Source organism: Balaenoptera borealis (genome assembly GCF_965194805.1).
Source record: "Balaenoptera borealis genome assembly, chromosome: 1".
NCBI classification, from domain to species: Eukaryota; Metazoa; Chordata; class Mammalia; order Artiodactyla; family Balaenopteridae; genus Balaenoptera; species Balaenoptera borealis.
In genome coordinates this window covers 97,251,487-97,268,260 of record NC_138860.1, presented here as the reverse complement: position 1 = coordinate 97,268,260, position 16,774 = coordinate 97,251,487, and the positions used below count along the sequence as shown (strand labels likewise).

Here is a 16,774-nt window from a genome sequence, read left to right as displayed (position 1 = left end):
GAGCACTGGCCTGGTATGTGTCACTGACTCACCCTCCTCTAAGAATGGCTCTATTGCTTACTTCTAGAGTGCTTAATTCAAGGTTAAGCATCTTTAGCTTGCTGAATTGAAACAAATGTGAGTGTCCAAGATGGAACAATTGGTTCCTCAGTTCAGAGACTAAAAGAGCAAGAAGTTTGGGGAAACTTTCCAGAAAAGATTCACAGCTCAAACCCAAGGTGATGCTGGAGATCTTTGAACCCTGGACATATGTGTCCTCTGATCTCTGGTGCCACTTTGCAGAGCCAGGTCACTTATGTCCTCTTTTCTTCCTTCTACTTTTTAGGGCAAGAATATCTCAGCATGGGCATGAGTAGCTTGAAATTGCTGAAGTATGTCCTGTTTTTCTTCAATTTGATCTTTTGGGTAAGTCTGTCTCTTCTGAGCATGGTTGAACTCACCTCTTCCTAGCTACACTCTACTTCTCTCTCCTCTCCTGAAGAGCCTGGTGTGGAGTGGAACCCACACATGCCCAGGTCAGGTGCAGTATACCCAGCCTAAGAAGAAGGGAATGATAATTTTCTCCCCTCTTTCCATCCTGCCATAGTATAAGCCTGCAAAATTGAAAGATACCAGTGCAGTTGGGGATACTGTTTCTCTGGGAGCTTTAGGCTATTACTGCTCACTGCTGACATCTATGGGTGAGAAACCTAAGACTCTACATTCTCTGTATTGAATGGCTCTTTTTTTCTTGCTCCCCCAATGCCCAAACCTGACCCCCTGGAAAAAATAGCTGATTGAAAAGGAAGTCACCTTTTCTGGGGAGGTGTCACTATACCAGATTCAGCAATTGAATTTCAGACATAGAATAGGTTGGTACTCATGTTTCTATGAGAAGATTCTTAAAAGTTTGGCTTCTCTAGTTCTCTGCCAAGAAAGATGAACTTCTCAACCAGGGTATTCTCTTTACATGGTTGTGGTTTCCAAAGGGAAGACCATATATAAGCAGCTGAGGGAACAAGGAGTAGAGATCTGAATCATGAGGATCTGGAAGCAAGAGTGGGAATCTGATGCATGAAGATACTGTGTTACCCATAGGAATGAGCTTTCCCTGGTATCTGATATGGGTAAGATGAGGCATGAGTGGGACATCCAGGAGATGATAACTTTTTTTCTAGGTGCATGGGGAAATCTGGGTAAAGAGTTTGTTGGGTAGAACCAATAGAAAAAGGTGATTCTAATCTCAATTAAGTGAGTATGAGGGGATATTCAAGAACCACATTTTATTTCAGAGTGTTATGTGATTCTTCCTTTCAGCTCTGTGGCTGTTGCATTTTGGGCTTTGGGATCTACCTCCTGATCCATAACAACTTTGGAGTGCTCTTCCATAACCTCCCCTCCCTCACGCTGGGCAATGTGCTTGTCATCGTGGGTTCCATTATCATGGTGGTTGCCTTCCTGGGCTGCATGGGATCCATCAAGGAGAATAAGTGCCTGCTTATGTCGGTGAGTTACTCTCACAGCTGATGTGGTGTCCTAAGTGGGGTGACATGATGCCTTGGCTTAAGCCACAGGCAAGATGTTTTCTGGCAGCTCACCTATTAGTGCAGGGAAATCATAGGAACATAAATTTGGCACCTCAGGTCAGTCCACTCTGTCTAGACCAGTAGTATTTTGTTTTTGACTGGGGTCCCAGGGATGGATAAGAGAGGGCATTGCTATCCTCTTTGACATCCATGTTACACTGTTAATGACGACCTTGTCATTATAATTTGCCTTCATAACTTTTATTTCTTTTTTTTCTATAGATTTCATCATTTATTTTATTTTATTTTTAAAATTTTTATTGGAGTATAATTGATTAACAATGTTGTGTTAGTTTTGGGTGTACAGGAAAGTGAATCTGCTATACATAAACATATATCCACTCTTTTTTTGTTTTTAGATTCTTTCCCCATGTAGGCCATTACAGAGTATTGAGTAGAGTTCCCTGTGCTATACAGCAGGTTCTTATTAGTTATCTATTTTATCTATAGTAGTGTTTCTATGTCTATCCCAATTTCCCAATTTATCCCCCCCCCCCCATTTCTTATTTATATCTGGTTGAAATCAACTGTCATCCATCTGCCTAAATCCTCCTCACATTATTATATATTTCCAGGATCTGACTCAGAGTCACTAACTGATGGAAAATATAGTCTCTAGATTCTTCTGAGTGCTGTAACCCTCCTAAAATGGCAGAGGATGCTTACCTATCTGATATCTGCACTAGATACACCTTAGTTTGAGTGACCCAACCGGGTGAAGGCCTAGGCTGCAGCCATTGAGGTCTAACATGAGAGATGCTAAACCTTTTCACTTGCTCCCTGTCAGTTACCTATCCTAAGGAGCACCTTTAGACTTAGGTTTTTCCTGTAAGATCTATGGAGGAAGAGCTCTTCATTTCTCTGGTGTGCTCAGAACAGAGCTTGGTATAACAGTACCACTCTATCCATAAATATGGATTCCCAATCACCTTTCTTTTTCCTCAAGTCATGTGGTTAATCTTCTTTCCATTATGGGTCAACTGTTAAACTGGAGTCAAGAGATAGAATAAGAGGGCTTCCCTGGTGACACAGTAGTTAAGAATCTACCTGCCAATGCAGGGGGCACGGCTTCGAGCCCTGGTCCGGGAAGATCCTACATGTTGCAGAGCAACTAAGCCCGTGTGTCACAACTACTGAGCCTTCACTGTAGAGCCCCGCGAGCCATGACTACTGAAGCCCGTGCGCCTAGAGCCCGTGCTCTGCAACAAGAGAAGCCACCGCAATGAGAAACCGGCGCACAGCAACGAAGACCCAATACAGCCAAAAATAAATAAATTAATTAAAAAAGAAAAAAAAAGGGGGATAGAATAAGAAAGTCCTTGTTCTCAGATAGTTCCCAGACTAGTGGCAAAAGATGGAAGATTATAGACTTGGGAAAAAGGTTTTCAGCAGTCAAATTTTGTGTTGGGGTAAAAAATGAAGGAAAGTGAATAAGTGAAAATGTGTTTTCTGTTGTGATTAGCGTAAGCACCTAGAGTTGGAGATAAATATGAGTTAAGACCATGATTAGAGCACCTTTTCTCCCCATCTGTACAGGGCTATTCTCAACCTCTACCATCACCTTCCTCCACCCCAAAATAGCCCTTTGCTTGCCGAAAAGACCAGGCCCCAAACTCTAAAGACACATGGTTTAGTTTACTAGTTTTTGCTCAGTTGTTTCAATAGGCTGATGCCAAAACTTCTTCACTGATTCAACAAATGGTATTGCCTATTCATTATGCACATGTAACTCAGTAGGCACAATGGGAAGAAGAGAACAAAGTTAGAAGACAGCTGATCTGCCCTCTAGAGTCTTGGAGTCTAGTTGTAGGAAAAGAACAAATATTCCTCACAAAACAAGAGAAAGCTTATGAAGGCTCGAACAGGCAGGAACAGAACCTGCAGCACATGTGCAGAGACATGCCTGGATGCTCCCAGGGTGAAGTAGAAGTGGGGGAGGAATGAGGATCAGTGCTGTGAGCATCTCTCTGCTTTGTCCCAGTTCTTTGTCCTGCTGCTGATTATCCTCCTTGCTGAGGTGACCTTGGCCATCCTGCTCTTCGTGTATGAACAGAAGGTAAGTTATAGAGAATAAAACTCATTGCTGTATTGCTAAGAGTGGGTAGTGTGCAGTGGAGAAGAAATTGGCACAAAATAAGTCCTATAATAGAGTTAGAATCAAAGTAGAAGGATGAAGGAAAGAGGGATTAATTGCAATTGGGGAGAGAAAAAAAATCATGAAGGAGATTGCATTTGAGTGGTGTTTTGAAGGATGAATAGGAAGAACAGTAAAAAAACAAGTTTATCTTCCTCCTAGTTACCTATTTACTTTTCTCCATGTGTTTGGCAGTACAGAATATCTGTCTCAGTGCCTAAGAGAACACATGCTTTGATTGTCCATTTTCCTCCTTTGTAAAACCAGAGTTCTGGACGGACAAGAGACCACTGTGTACTTCTTCCTTCAGTGGCATCTCATCCTCAGCATTTCTTCCTATATATAAGCTCCCTCCCCTCACTTCCTAGTTCTGAGGAGACCATTTGGAAGGGAGGAGCAGATGGAACCATTTTATTAGCCTACATTAGAAATTCCTTGTTCCTTGAACTCACTTGCTTTTTACAATGTCTTCTCTGCTGGAATGTGCCCCACCCAGCTGAATGACTATGTGGCTGAGGGTCTGACTGAGAGCATCCAGCAATATTATTCAGACAACAGCACCAAGGCAGCATGGGACTCCATCCAGTCATTTGTGAGTACAAGTGGAATCCTCCTCAGCTCAGCCCAGACATAATTTTCCAACCTCAGTCCCTGGGGACTAGACGGGTCTTCCTTTCATGAAAGTTTCAGAATCTAAGGTCCACAGCCCCTAGGTTCAGAATAATGCTTGGCTGTCACAAACAGGAGAGCACAGGAATCAGCTTGATTGGTACAAAGTTGTCTACATTCTCTCTTTTACCCTTCACCCACTCAGGCTCATTTTTAAAGCCCTACTAAGATGTAAGAAAGACCCAAACATGTTATACTGGATTCGTTTATGTATTTTCCAAAATTTTTCTGAAAACAGAAATTGTTTAATGCAAGAAATCTTTTTTGAAGTCCTGAGTATCCCAAATCATTCTTGTTATCTAGCTCACCAGCACCCCATTCCTCATGCCCTAACCCACCAACAAACATATATATTAAATTGGTATTCCTGCCTTGGTGTGTTGGGGTCAGGGAGCCAGCATGATACTGGCATAGCTTGTGTCTCAGACAATACCATTATGACCACATGGAGTCGCCTGTGGCCCTGCTATGCCTGCTTAGTGTGGAGTAAAAGAAATAGCACAGGAATTAAAGCCCAGAGACCAGGATTAGGTGGTCTTGGAAAAGTCACTTAACCTTTCTGGATCCCCAATTCTTTCTTTTTCTTTCCTTTTTTTAAAAAAAAATCCTGTTTAGAAGCCTTCTTATTATAGAATTTCTAGACTTATACAAAAGAAAAGAGAATAATAGAAAAATGAATCTCTGGGTACATATCACCAAGCTTCAATAGTCAACATGTTGCCGATGGTGTTTTAGCTAACCCTCTATGCTTTTTTTGCTAGTATTTATTAAAGCAAATAATAGATATTATATCATTTAAAATTAAATATAAAGATAAGTTCTTTTTTCACAAACACTTTATTTTTTTAGAGCAGTCTTAGGTTTACAACAGAACTGAGAGGGAGGTACAGAGATTTCCCATATACTCCCACACATGCATAGTCTCCCCCATTATCAAATCGCTCACCAGAATGGTACATTTTTTTAAATGAAGAATGAGCCTACATTGACACATAATTATCACCCAAAGTCCATATTTAACATTAGGGTTCACTCTTGGTGTTGCACATTCTATTCATTTGAACAAATTTATAATGACATATGTGCATCATTATAATATCATACAGAGTAGTTTCCCTACCATAAAAATCCTCTGTGCTCTGCCTATTTATACCTCCTCCTACCCTCATCCTTGGCAACCACTGATCTTTTTATTGTCTCCATAGTTTTGCCTTTTCCAGAATGTCATATAGTTGAAGTCATACTGTATATAATCATTTCAAGCTGGCTTCTTCCACTTACTAATATACTTTTAAGATCCCTCCATGTCTTTTCATGGCTTGATAGCTCATTTACTTTTAGTGTTAATATTCCATTTTCTGGATATACCACAGTTTACTTATTCATTCTCCTATTGAAGGACATCTTGGTTGCTTTCAAGTTTTGGCAATTATGAATAAAGCTGCTATAATCATCCATGAGCAGTTTTTTTTCTGTGGACATAACTTTTCAACTCCTTTGGATAAATACCGAGGAACATGATTGCTGGTTCATTTGGTGAAAGTATGTATAATTTGTAAAAAACCTCCAAATGTTCTTCCAAAGCATCTGTACCATTTCTCATTCCCACCAGCAATGTATGGGTGTTCCTGTTGCTCCACATCTCATGAGTATTTAGTGTCAGTGTTCCAGATTTTGACCACCTTCATAGGCGTGTACTGGTAGCTCATTGTTTTAATTTTCATTTCCTTGATGACGTATGATGTGGATTTTCATATGTTTATTTGCCATCTGTATATCTTCTTTGGTGAGGTGTCTGTTAAGGTCGTTGGTTCATTTTTTAATCAGGTTGGTTGTTTTCTTATTGTTGAGTTTTAAGAGGTTTTTTTTTTGTTTTAATATTTAGGCAACAATCCTTTATCAGATGTGTCTTTTGCAAATATTTTCTCCCAGTCTGTGGCTTGTCTTCTAATTCTCCTGATATTGTCTTTTGCAGAATATAAGTTTTTAATTTTATCTGAGTCCAGCTTATCAATTATTTCTTTCATGGGTCATACCTTTGGTGTTGTTTCAAAAAATATATAATCATAACCAAGGTCATGTAGGTTTTCTCCTGTATTATCTTCTAGGATTTTTATAGTTTTGTGTTTTACTTTTAGGTCTATGATCTATTTGGAGTTAATTTTTGTGAAGGGTGTAAGGTCTCAGTCTAGATTTTTTTCTTTCTTTCTTTCTTTCTTTTTTTTTTTTTTGCATGTGTATGTCCAGTTATTCCAGCACCATTTGTTAAACAGACTATCTTTTTTCCATTGTATTGCCTTTGCTCCTTTGTCAAAGATCATTTGACTATATTTATGCAGGCCTGTTTCTGGGCTCTCTAAATCTATTTGTCTATTCTTTCACCAATACCATACTGTCTTGATTACTGTAGCTTTATAGTAAGTCTTGAAGCTGGGTAGCATCAGTCCTCCAAATTTGTTCTTTTTCTTCAATATTGTATTGACTATTCTGGGTCTTTTGCCTCTCTATATAAACTTTAGAATCAGTTGGTTCATATCCATAAAATAACCGGCTGGGATTTTGATTGGGGTAGCACTGAATCTATAGATCAAGTTGGGAAGAACTAATACCTTAACACTGAGTCTTCCTATCCACGAACATGGCATATCTCCCCATTTACTTGGTTCTTCTTTGATTTTGTTCATCAGAGTTTTATGAGTTTTTTCCTCATACAGATCTTGTACATATTTTGTTAGATTTATATTGAATACCTAAGTATTTCATTTTGGGGGATGCTAATGTAAATGGTATTGTGTTTTTAATTTCAAATTCCACTTATTCATTGTTGTAATATAGGAAAGCAATTGGCTTTTGTATATTAACTTTATGTTCTGCAATCTTGTTATAATTGCTTGTTAGTCCCAGGAATTTTTTATGTCAATTCTTTCAGATTCTCTTCATAGATGATCATATCACCTGTGAACAAAAACAGTTTTATGTCTTCCTTCCCACTCTGTATACTCTTTCTTTCTTTCTTTTTTATATTTTTGTGTTCCCCTCTAAAGTTTTCACTGTGTACATCTCTTATTTTCCCTAATTCAGTTAACATTTTTATTACCAATATTTTGAACTCTTTATCTGTAAATTATTTCTATTGCATTATTTATTTATTCAGGGGTTTTCTTTTGCTCTTTCAATTGAGAGCAGGTCCTCTGCCTTTTCATTTTGCTTAACTTTCTCTGCCTCTATGAATTTAGGTGAAAGAGTTACCTACTGCAGTCTTGAAGGGGTGTTGTTATGTGGGAGTGTCCCTGTATAGACTATGCATGCCCAAAGCCTTTGGTGGGAGAGCTGGATTTGATGGGGATGCAAGTCACGTCTTTCCTTAGTGTGTGCTGACAGCTATCACCTTGGTGGGGAGTGGGACTAGAGGTGCAAGGGCTAGATCTAGAGCCAGATGTAAGGTGGAACTTCCCCTCTGCTCAGTGATCATCACTGCCCTATCAGTGGCAGGGTCTGATCCAAGTTGCTGGAGTCAAAGCCCTAAGAGTCAGACCTGAACTGGCTCTGTTCCCTTAGTGTGTGTTTTCCCCTCTGCCTGCACTGGGACCCTTGACCCAGAAAGGGGAAGTGCTGAAGCAAGTGGGACCCATATGGGCTCTTGGCTCATGTCAGCTGAAGACAGACATCTGAGCTGTCTTTGATGTGCTGCTTCACAGACACCTGCAATTGTTTCCCTCATTCTGCTCAGAAGCAGCCTTGGCTGCAAATCCCCTTGTCCCTCACAGCCAATCACTGCCCCCAGCCTCTGCCTCCCCTGCCTTGTTGTGGAGCCACACCTCAGGGTAGGTGGGGTCCACATGGACTCTCAGTGTATGGCGGGCGGGGGGGAAGGTGGTAGAACAGCCTCCATCAGAGATCTAGGATGTTTCTGATGTACTGCTTGAGTAAACACCAACAATGGCAGCTGCTGCCCCACCCAGGCTCCGCCACTATACTGGGTCACCTCTGTGTCCCACGGTTTGCATCTTCTCCTTGGTCATGGCCACCCCAGATCCAGTGTTGCACTGTGACATGGAATGAGTGGGGCCAGAGCGTTTGCTTGGCTTGGGTTAGGGCATGCGAGTAGGTGGTTGCAAGAAATCTGGCAGCTGCTAAAGCAGACATCTCTCCACCCTGCCTTGGAGGCAAGCCAGCATGCATGCGCTCCTCACGAGTGGAGTCCAGGCTTCCACAGCCCTCCTGTTAATCCAACCAGTACTCCAGTCAGACAAGGCACCTTTTCTCCCAAGCATAGGACCCCACGACTGGGGCTGCAAATTTGTGGTTCTCACCACTCACTCCCCAGGGTCGGTATCCCACCCATGCATTCTCCCTTTCACTCTGAGTCCCCTCCCAGGGGCACAGGTCCTGACCTAATCACTTTTTTCCCCTTCCTACCCAATTATATGTGTATTTTTTTTACAGCCTTGGTTGTACAGGAGTCCTTCTGCCAGTTTTTAGCTAGTTTTCAGTGAGAATTTTTCCACATGTAGATGTATTTTTGATGTGTTCATAGGGGGAGGTGAAGCTTCACGTCCTCATACTCCACCATCTTGATCAATCTCTCCAGGCCACTTTTTTTTTTTTTTTTTTTGGCTGTGTTGGGTCTTCGTTTCTGTGTGAGGGCTTTCTCTAGTTGCGGCAAGCGGGAGCCACTCTTCATCGCGGTGCGCAGGCCTCTCACTATCGTGGCCTCTCTTGTTGCGGAGCACAGGCTCCAGACGCGCAGGCTCAGTAATTGTGGCTCACGGACCTAGTTGCTCTGCGGCATGTGGGATCTTCCCAGACCAGGGCTTGAACACGTGTCCTCTGCATTGACAGGCAGATTCCCAACCACTGCGCCTCCAGGGAAGCCCCAGGCCACCTTTTAATTTTGATGATTTTTCTCTATTGATTTCTTGTTTTCAATTTTATTGATTTCTGCTTTAATTCTCATTTATTTTTCTTCTTACTTTGAATTTAATTTGCTCTTCTTTTTCTAGTCTTCTAAGATATACACTGAGATTATTGATTTTTTGATCTTTCTTCTTTTCTAATATTTTTATTCAGTGTATAAATTTCCCTCTAAGCACTGCTTTTGCTGCATCCCATATATTTTTATAAGTTGTGTTTCCATGTGTGTTTTCATTTTTATATATGTTTTCAAATATTTTAAAATTTCTCTTGAGATTTCTTTTCTGATCATGTGTTATTTAAAAGTGTGTTGTTTAATCTTCTAGTAAAATAATGTCTTTTTAATACACCTAAAAATTTACAATAATTCTTTAATATCATTAATAAATGTCTATAATCATTTACCTAAAAATATTATTTTTAATTGGTTTCTTCCAACCAAGATCCAAACGAGGTCCACATATTATATTTGGATAATATGTCTCTAAATCTCTTTTAATCTATGATAGTATCTCTCTGTGTTCATGCTATTTACTTGTGGAAAGAAATTAGGTTGTTTGTCCTGTAGAATTCCCCAATTTCTGGATTCGGCTATTTGCTTCTCAAAGTATTTTAGCAACAGGGAGTCTCTGTCTCCCATACTTGTGAATCTGGAGGCTTGATAAAGGTTCTATTTGTGGTGAGACTAACATAGATATTTCCTACAGCATCACATAAGAAGGCACAGAATATCTGATTGTCCTACTTTTTGTGATCTTAAGACTTGTTGGTGAGTGTCAGAGGACAGAGGGAACAAAAACTGCCCAATGAACTGAGAAGGCATCTTGAGACCAAAAAGTGAAGCATGCAGCTCCATATAATCAATGGATCAGCTTATTATAGGGTAACTTACAGAGTGGGATTGGGAGTAGGCAGATGATTTGGAGGCATTTGCAGATGCATTCCACACTGTCAAGGGGCCATTGGGATGATCTTATAGGTAACCTAGGGTATGGGGGTAGATACTTGGAAACAGGACGTGCATTCCTAAGTCAAGATTAGCCATCTTACATTCCATCACTTCAATATGTTCTTCCTCTTGTTGTATTTTCTTTGACATAATGTCCTAAGTTGCAGAACATGCCATCCAGACAGTCCTCTCTAGTGCCAGCGCCTCTTTAGTCTTCTCTAGTTCCCAGGTGAACTGTAATTCCTTTTCTGTGCTAATATTTAGAGTCCATAACAAAGGCCATGCAACAGCTGCAATAACTTGCTCACTTTTTTTTCACCCCACTTTCACTGTGCTACCTCTTCGGTTAATACATCTAGTATGCCCTTTGGTGTTTTCAGGGTATCCTTCTACTCTTGCACCAGCCTGAAGTGTTCCATAAATATAGCCAGATCACCCCACATGGAAATGGCTGGCCAACCTGGGGTTTCCCCCACAGACAACAAGCTTTTCCCTGTTTGGCCCCTTCACCCATTCCTGCATTATTTTCAGTCTCCTGCCTGACTTGCCAATTGTCCAAGGATGGAGGGAACGAAAAGTGCCCAGTGAACTGAGGAGGCATCTTGAGACCAAAAAACAAGGCAGGCAGTTCCATATAATCACTGGATCAGTTTATTATAGGGTAACTTACTCACAGGGTAGTATTAGGATCTGGAGGACAAGGATCAGGAAGCATTTGCAGCTACACTCCACACTGCCAAGGAGCCATCGGGACAATTTTATAGTTAACTTAGTGTATGGAGGTAGATGCTTGGAAACAGGACATACATTCCTAAGTCAGAATGAATGGTAACTAGTCTTGTGGGCACTGGGAGAACATCAGCAAAGGTTATCATCATTGTTTGGGGACTAACAGAGCATAGAGGCCACAATATCTATTAATTACAAAGCTCTTTATGACATAGAAGTGATTTACTGTACCCTGGGTAGGGTCAGCGGTAGGACAGGAGAAACTGTAAGGGCCCAAGATAGCATCAGCTATGCTAACAGCCATACAATGGGTCTAGGTGTGGTCAGCCTGATCCCTCCATTATAAAGTCTCCTGTGTGCCTAATTTTTTATTTGTAAAATGTGAATAAATTAAATATGCCCTCTCTACTTCAAGAAGTTTTGTGTGAAAGAAATGTTATCACAGGTTTGAAAGTACTTAGTTTTAAGAAGCCATAGTAGTCAGGCCAATTCTGGCCCATGGTTTTCTTTCTGTTATCTTACTAACCATCACTTGTTTGGGGTTTGGCTTTCAGCTGCAATGTTGCGGTGTAAATGGCACGAGTGATTGGATGGGCAGCCCACCAGCATCTTGCCCCTCAGAACCACAAGTTAAGGTAATTTATTTTTAGAAATTTTCTGCTATTGGCCACTGTGATTAAACTTTTAATTACCTTAGAAACTCCAGTCATACAGGACCTAGTCCTCCCAGCCAGAAACAGGAAACCTTAAACAAAAGAGAGACCAGGGAAACAACCCATATAACTAGACAAATAAGAAAAACAAACAAAAAAAGAGTAAGTTCATCTAGATTAGAGATGCCATGAAGAATCTTGCTACTCTAAACTATTACATTAGAGGGGAAATTTTATGTGATAGTGGCAGAAGACTATGTCTAGATTTTTCTTGAGCAAGAATTAGGTCTTCTTATGGTTGAAAGTGAAATTGTAAGGTTGAAGCAGAAAAGCTTCTCTCTCTACCTGTTTCCCTGCTCTCCTTCCTTGGAGATGGCAGCATCCAACCCTTTAGCAGAATGAATCATAAGTGAAGGAGTGAGGAGCTGGGGAAGAGAGAGTTGATGGAACTTCTGACTAGACCCAGAGAAGAAGCCCAAATCAACTTTCAACTAGACTAAGTCCCTAAGGTCCTGCTACCCCATGTTACTCACTTGAGGTTGTTTGGAAATCTCTGGAATTTGGGAGGGTCTGTGAAGAAAGACTGGGACACCTACCAACCAGCAACTGCCCTGCAGCTTGGCAGGCCTATTATATGTTTACTGGCTTTTGAAGCAGAAGCTGAAATGCAACCAGTCCTAGGATTGCATAACCTATATTCCCATTTGTCAATCCCAAGACACTAGTGAATATTCAAAAAACACAAAGACATATGTGGTTGACCTGCCTCTTAGGATCTAGTTTAACTCAGTGTGTAAAGATCTAAGACTTCTACTTTAGATGACACTGTAATGATAACAATACCAGAAAAGTCTCTAGTTTAATATTTTCTATTTTATGCACATTTCTTCATCCATATAAAAAAATTAAAATATAATGCCTGGCCTAAGTCTCTTGGCATAAGGCAAAATACAAACTGTCTTCCCAAATAAGCCTCCTGATAAAGTTGAGTAATATAGTAGTGTCATTTGTACTTGTAATTTTTTCTAGGGTTGCTATGTAAAAGCAAAACTGTGGTTTCACTCCAATTTCCTGTATATCGGAATCATCACTATCTGTGTATGTGTGATCCAGGTAAGAGCTTAACCAGAGGACTACTTTGAGGATTTAATGAGATAAGTCATGTAATTTTTAGAACGGTACCAGGTACATAAATATGAGCTCCCCCAGTCAAGTAGAAAATGATGTTATTACCAGTTTAAGGCATACAGAAAATATGCTGTAAGATCTATCTGGTTAATTTATCCCTAAGGGAAATGAGTGTTTCATTGTCAAATTAAAAACCACCAAGCAGAACCTTACTTTGGTCCCTCACAGAGCTGGTCTGGAAAAGCCTGTGATGAATAAAGCACTCCACTTGAAAAATTGGCCTTGTGTGCTAAGCAGGAGTTGGTGATGAAAACTGTAATCAATTTCCTCATTGCTTCTCTGCTTAGTTTGACAAGTCAAGGGTGAATGGGGGGTAGTTTTTTGTTTTTTTTATTATGTGATATTTCTACCATTTTTATACCCAAGTGTCTTGAGTGTATCACAGATTAGCTAAGACCTAATCAAGACGCTCAGAGAGAAATGATTTTTCTCTGCTTGGAAACCAAAGAGGCCTAAGGCAAGGGTAGAGATCACTCATTGCACAAAGTGTTGACCTGTGCAGAGCTTGATTATACCAGCAGCAGGACTTCTGTGATTTCTTAAGGAGACAAAAGATGTCCCAATACTTTATACTCTACTGTCTTGCCATCATTACCCCCACTTGTCTCCCCACTGCCACTCTAAAGCTAAAGGAGAAAACTCCTGAGAAAGAATTAGAAGTGATAGTAGGAAGGGTAGTCTCAGTGTGATGGACAATTTCTTTTTCTCTGGGACTGATCCCAGGGACTGTGAGTGAGATGTTTCTACCTGTAAAGACCTCACATTTTCCCAACTCTTCCCTCAGGTATTGGGGATGTCCTTTGCACTGACGTTGAATTGCCAGATTGACAAAACCAGCCAGGTCCTAGGATTATGACCTGCGGCTGCCTTGTGCTGGAGAGACTTGTTTCATCACTGGAAATCCAAAACCACTTGTAACATGAAGCCCTAAATGACCACCTCCTGAACTGGTGTCTTTGTCCCCCTCCCATCTCTTCCCTGTTGAGTCCCTGTCTCATACAACCAGAGAAGAGGGTGTTGGTCAGGCACTTCCCATCTCAGATAGCAAGACAATCCTTTACCATTCATGGCAGCAGCTTTGTCACTCATTAATAACTGAGCATTTATCAGACATGAAAGTCCAAGAGAACCTGTGGTACTAATGGCTCAAGATCAAAGGATGGGTCTGCAGCTTGAGTTTTTGCATCTTCCCATTGTCAAACAAGTCTCTGGCCTCTAAATCATGCCCAGCCCACTCTCCAAAGTCAATCAAGAGATAAGCTTAAGGGAGCTCTGGGGCCAGGTTCACTGGATCGTTGTCACAATCCTCTGTTTCCTTTTGTCTGGGGGCCTTGGCTACAGGAATGACAGAGTACCCTTTCTCCAAAGGTTAGGTTTCATTTCAATTTCTTTATTAAAGGGTCTTATTGATTCATCTAAGTCTTTCCAAAATAAACTATCCAATGACTCACATCCTGATTTCTGCCAATCTCTTAGCCTTTGATTTACATAACTATGAAGGAATTCAGCAGGATAGGTATTTCTGGTGGTTTAGGTGATAATCACATTCAAAAGAGTTCTGGTGTTATTTCTCTTTCAGATAAGTTTTTGTTAATGTACTATTTTAATTCTTCAATAAATAAAATAGCTTATGTTCTGTCAATCACTACATTCTCATTCCTTTGTCTCAAATATAATTTCCATGACTCAGCCTGATTGCCCTGCCAGCAAGTTAGGGATATTAGTTATCTATTGCTACATAATGAATTACTCCAAAACTTGTCGCTGAGAACAATGAACATTTATTATCTGACATTTTTTGTTGATCATGAATCTGGGAGCAGCTTTACTGAGTGATTCTGGCTCGTGATCTCTCACATGACTACAATCAGCTGCAGTCATCTCAAGTCTCAACTAGAAAAGGACACACTTCCAAGTTCTCATATGGCTCCTGATAGGCATCAGTTCTTTGCCACATGCACCTTTCCATAACACTGCCTTATGACATGGAGGCTCATTCTCCCCATAGTAAGGTATTCAAGAGACAGCATGAAATACAGCACCCAAAACAAGCCATACACTCCTTTTATAACCTAACTCAGAAGTGCCATCACATCAGTCCTGCTGTATACTATTCCTTAGAAGTAAGTTGAAAAGTTCACACTCAAGGGGAGGAAATTACACAAGTGTGTAGATACTATGGGGTGGAGATCACTGGGGGCTATCTTAGAGGTGGTCAACTACACCATGTTTGTTGGGTCAGGAGAAGCTAAATTTAATTGTCTATATGATAACCATACTTGGAAAGCAAAAGATCAGACCACATCTAATACAGAGTCAAATGTAGAGAAGTTAAAGAAAGGGGTGACAGAATTGGTTTCTATTCTCAAAGACTTGTGTAGGATCTCCAACTTCCTTTTAGGAAAATTGGTCAAATTCATAGCAGTTTATAAGGAAATCTATATCTTTTGTACTTTCCTGAGGTAAAGGAGCAGAGGGGACATTCTAATGATTATCACAAGTATCAAACATGTCTCACATTCAACATGCACAAAATAAAACTTATTGTATCTTCCAAGCCTGTTTCTCTTCTTTGTTCCCCCATATCAGTGAGTGATAAGACCACCTTCTGGTTGCCCTAGCCAGAAACCTGGGCTGTGTCCTAACTCTAGCCTGCCCTTCCCTCCCAACATCCATTCAGTCATAAAGTTCTAAGGATTCAGCTGCAAAATACCTAATTCATCCACTCTCCCCATTTCATTTCTTACCTATATTCCCTCAGTTGTCTGCTATCTGTTCTCCTAGTACCCACTATTGACCCCATCTAAGCTATTCTCCATACAGTAGCCAAAATAATATTTCTAAAACGTAAATATAATAAGGAGACTTTCGAACTCTGGGTCAAGATGGCAGAGTAGGAGAAAGTGGAGTTTGCATCTCCTCACAGGTACAGCAGGGGTGCATCAGAACAGTTCTCACAGAGCACCTGCTAGGCATTAATGGGGAACCTTGGACACCTGGGGGACAGGAGGGGTCCCTGTGCAGCTGGGTGGGACATGGAAGGGAAGGAGGGAGGGAAGAGTGATGGAGACGGAACAGGGCTGGCACCCCTAGGGGGAGGGGCTGGGGGAGAGGAGAGGTTTCAGCACTCAGGGGGACCCACTAGTGGTGGGGGGATCAGCAGAGACGGGGGGACCTTCAAGGGGCAGGGTGTCAGAGGGGTGCCCTGCAAAGGTCTTTGGGGGGAGAGAGGGGTGGGGCCTGTGTGTGGTCTTTGCTAGGCCCCTACGCACGCCAGCCTGGATTGTGTGTCCCCTGGTGGGGAGAAGGGCTGGGTGCTGGACAGTGGGTTTGGAGGGTGGACCCAGGGAGGGGACGGTTGTGGGAGGTGGGGAGATGATCTGGGGTGGCAGGGGGAAGGGTTCCACAGCCAGGAAGTTTGGTGGAGGAGGCCCAGGCCACCAGGGAAGTGGGGCGCAATTGTTGAGTGGTGCGCAGAGGGAAAGGCCACCCTTGCAACACCCTTCCCTGTCCACCAGCCTGGCCTCCTTGGGCAGTGGCAGGGGCACACACTTGAGCAGGCTCACCCACCCCTCAAACCAGGGTTCCCCCCACCACTCGGGCACCAGCAAGCCTGCTAGGGTGCTGGGCCTGAGCCCTAACCTCATGGAGGTCTCTTCAGCCCATATAGGTCCCATGCCTGAGCCCTGCCCCTGCTGAGGCCTCCTCTGGCTTCTTGGGTCCCAACGGACCCAAGTACAACACCCCCCAGGGCTTCTGGGGACTGCTCAGGTCCTGGTGGACCTGAGCACTGTCCCCCACAAAGCCTACAAAGACTGCACAGGTCCTGGTGGCCCATGTGCCACCCCTGACAAAGCCCCTCCTAGGGCTGCAAGGGTCCAGGCAGACCGAGCACCACCATTCTCCAAAGCCTCCTCAAGCCATGATGGCCCCTGTGGACACACCCATGGAAGCCTGCCCCCAAGCTGGCTTG

General features: G+C 42.0%; 1 protein-coding gene across 1 annotated transcript in view; it reads left to right on the top strand.

Annotated features, from left to right (window-relative positions):
- CD53 (CD53 molecule) overlaps positions 1-14,443 on the top strand; it is a 34,449-nt gene extending 20,006 nt beyond the window's left edge. The window contains exons 2-8 of the mRNA XM_082366148.1: positions 326-405; positions 1,297-1,485; positions 3,547-3,621; positions 4,196-4,291; positions 11,515-11,595; positions 12,643-12,726; positions 13,586-14,443. Coding sequence (XP_082222274.1) covers positions 343-405; positions 1,297-1,485; positions 3,547-3,621; positions 4,196-4,291; positions 11,515-11,595; positions 12,643-12,726; positions 13,586-13,657 — 660 coding nt within the window. The 5' untranslated portion in view covers positions 326-342 and the 3' untranslated portion in view covers positions 13,658-14,443. The remainder of the gene's footprint in view (positions 1-325; positions 406-1,296; positions 1,486-3,546; positions 3,622-4,195; positions 4,292-11,514; positions 11,596-12,642; positions 12,727-13,585) is intronic.
- Positions 14,444-16,774: the final 2,331 nt, after the last annotated feature.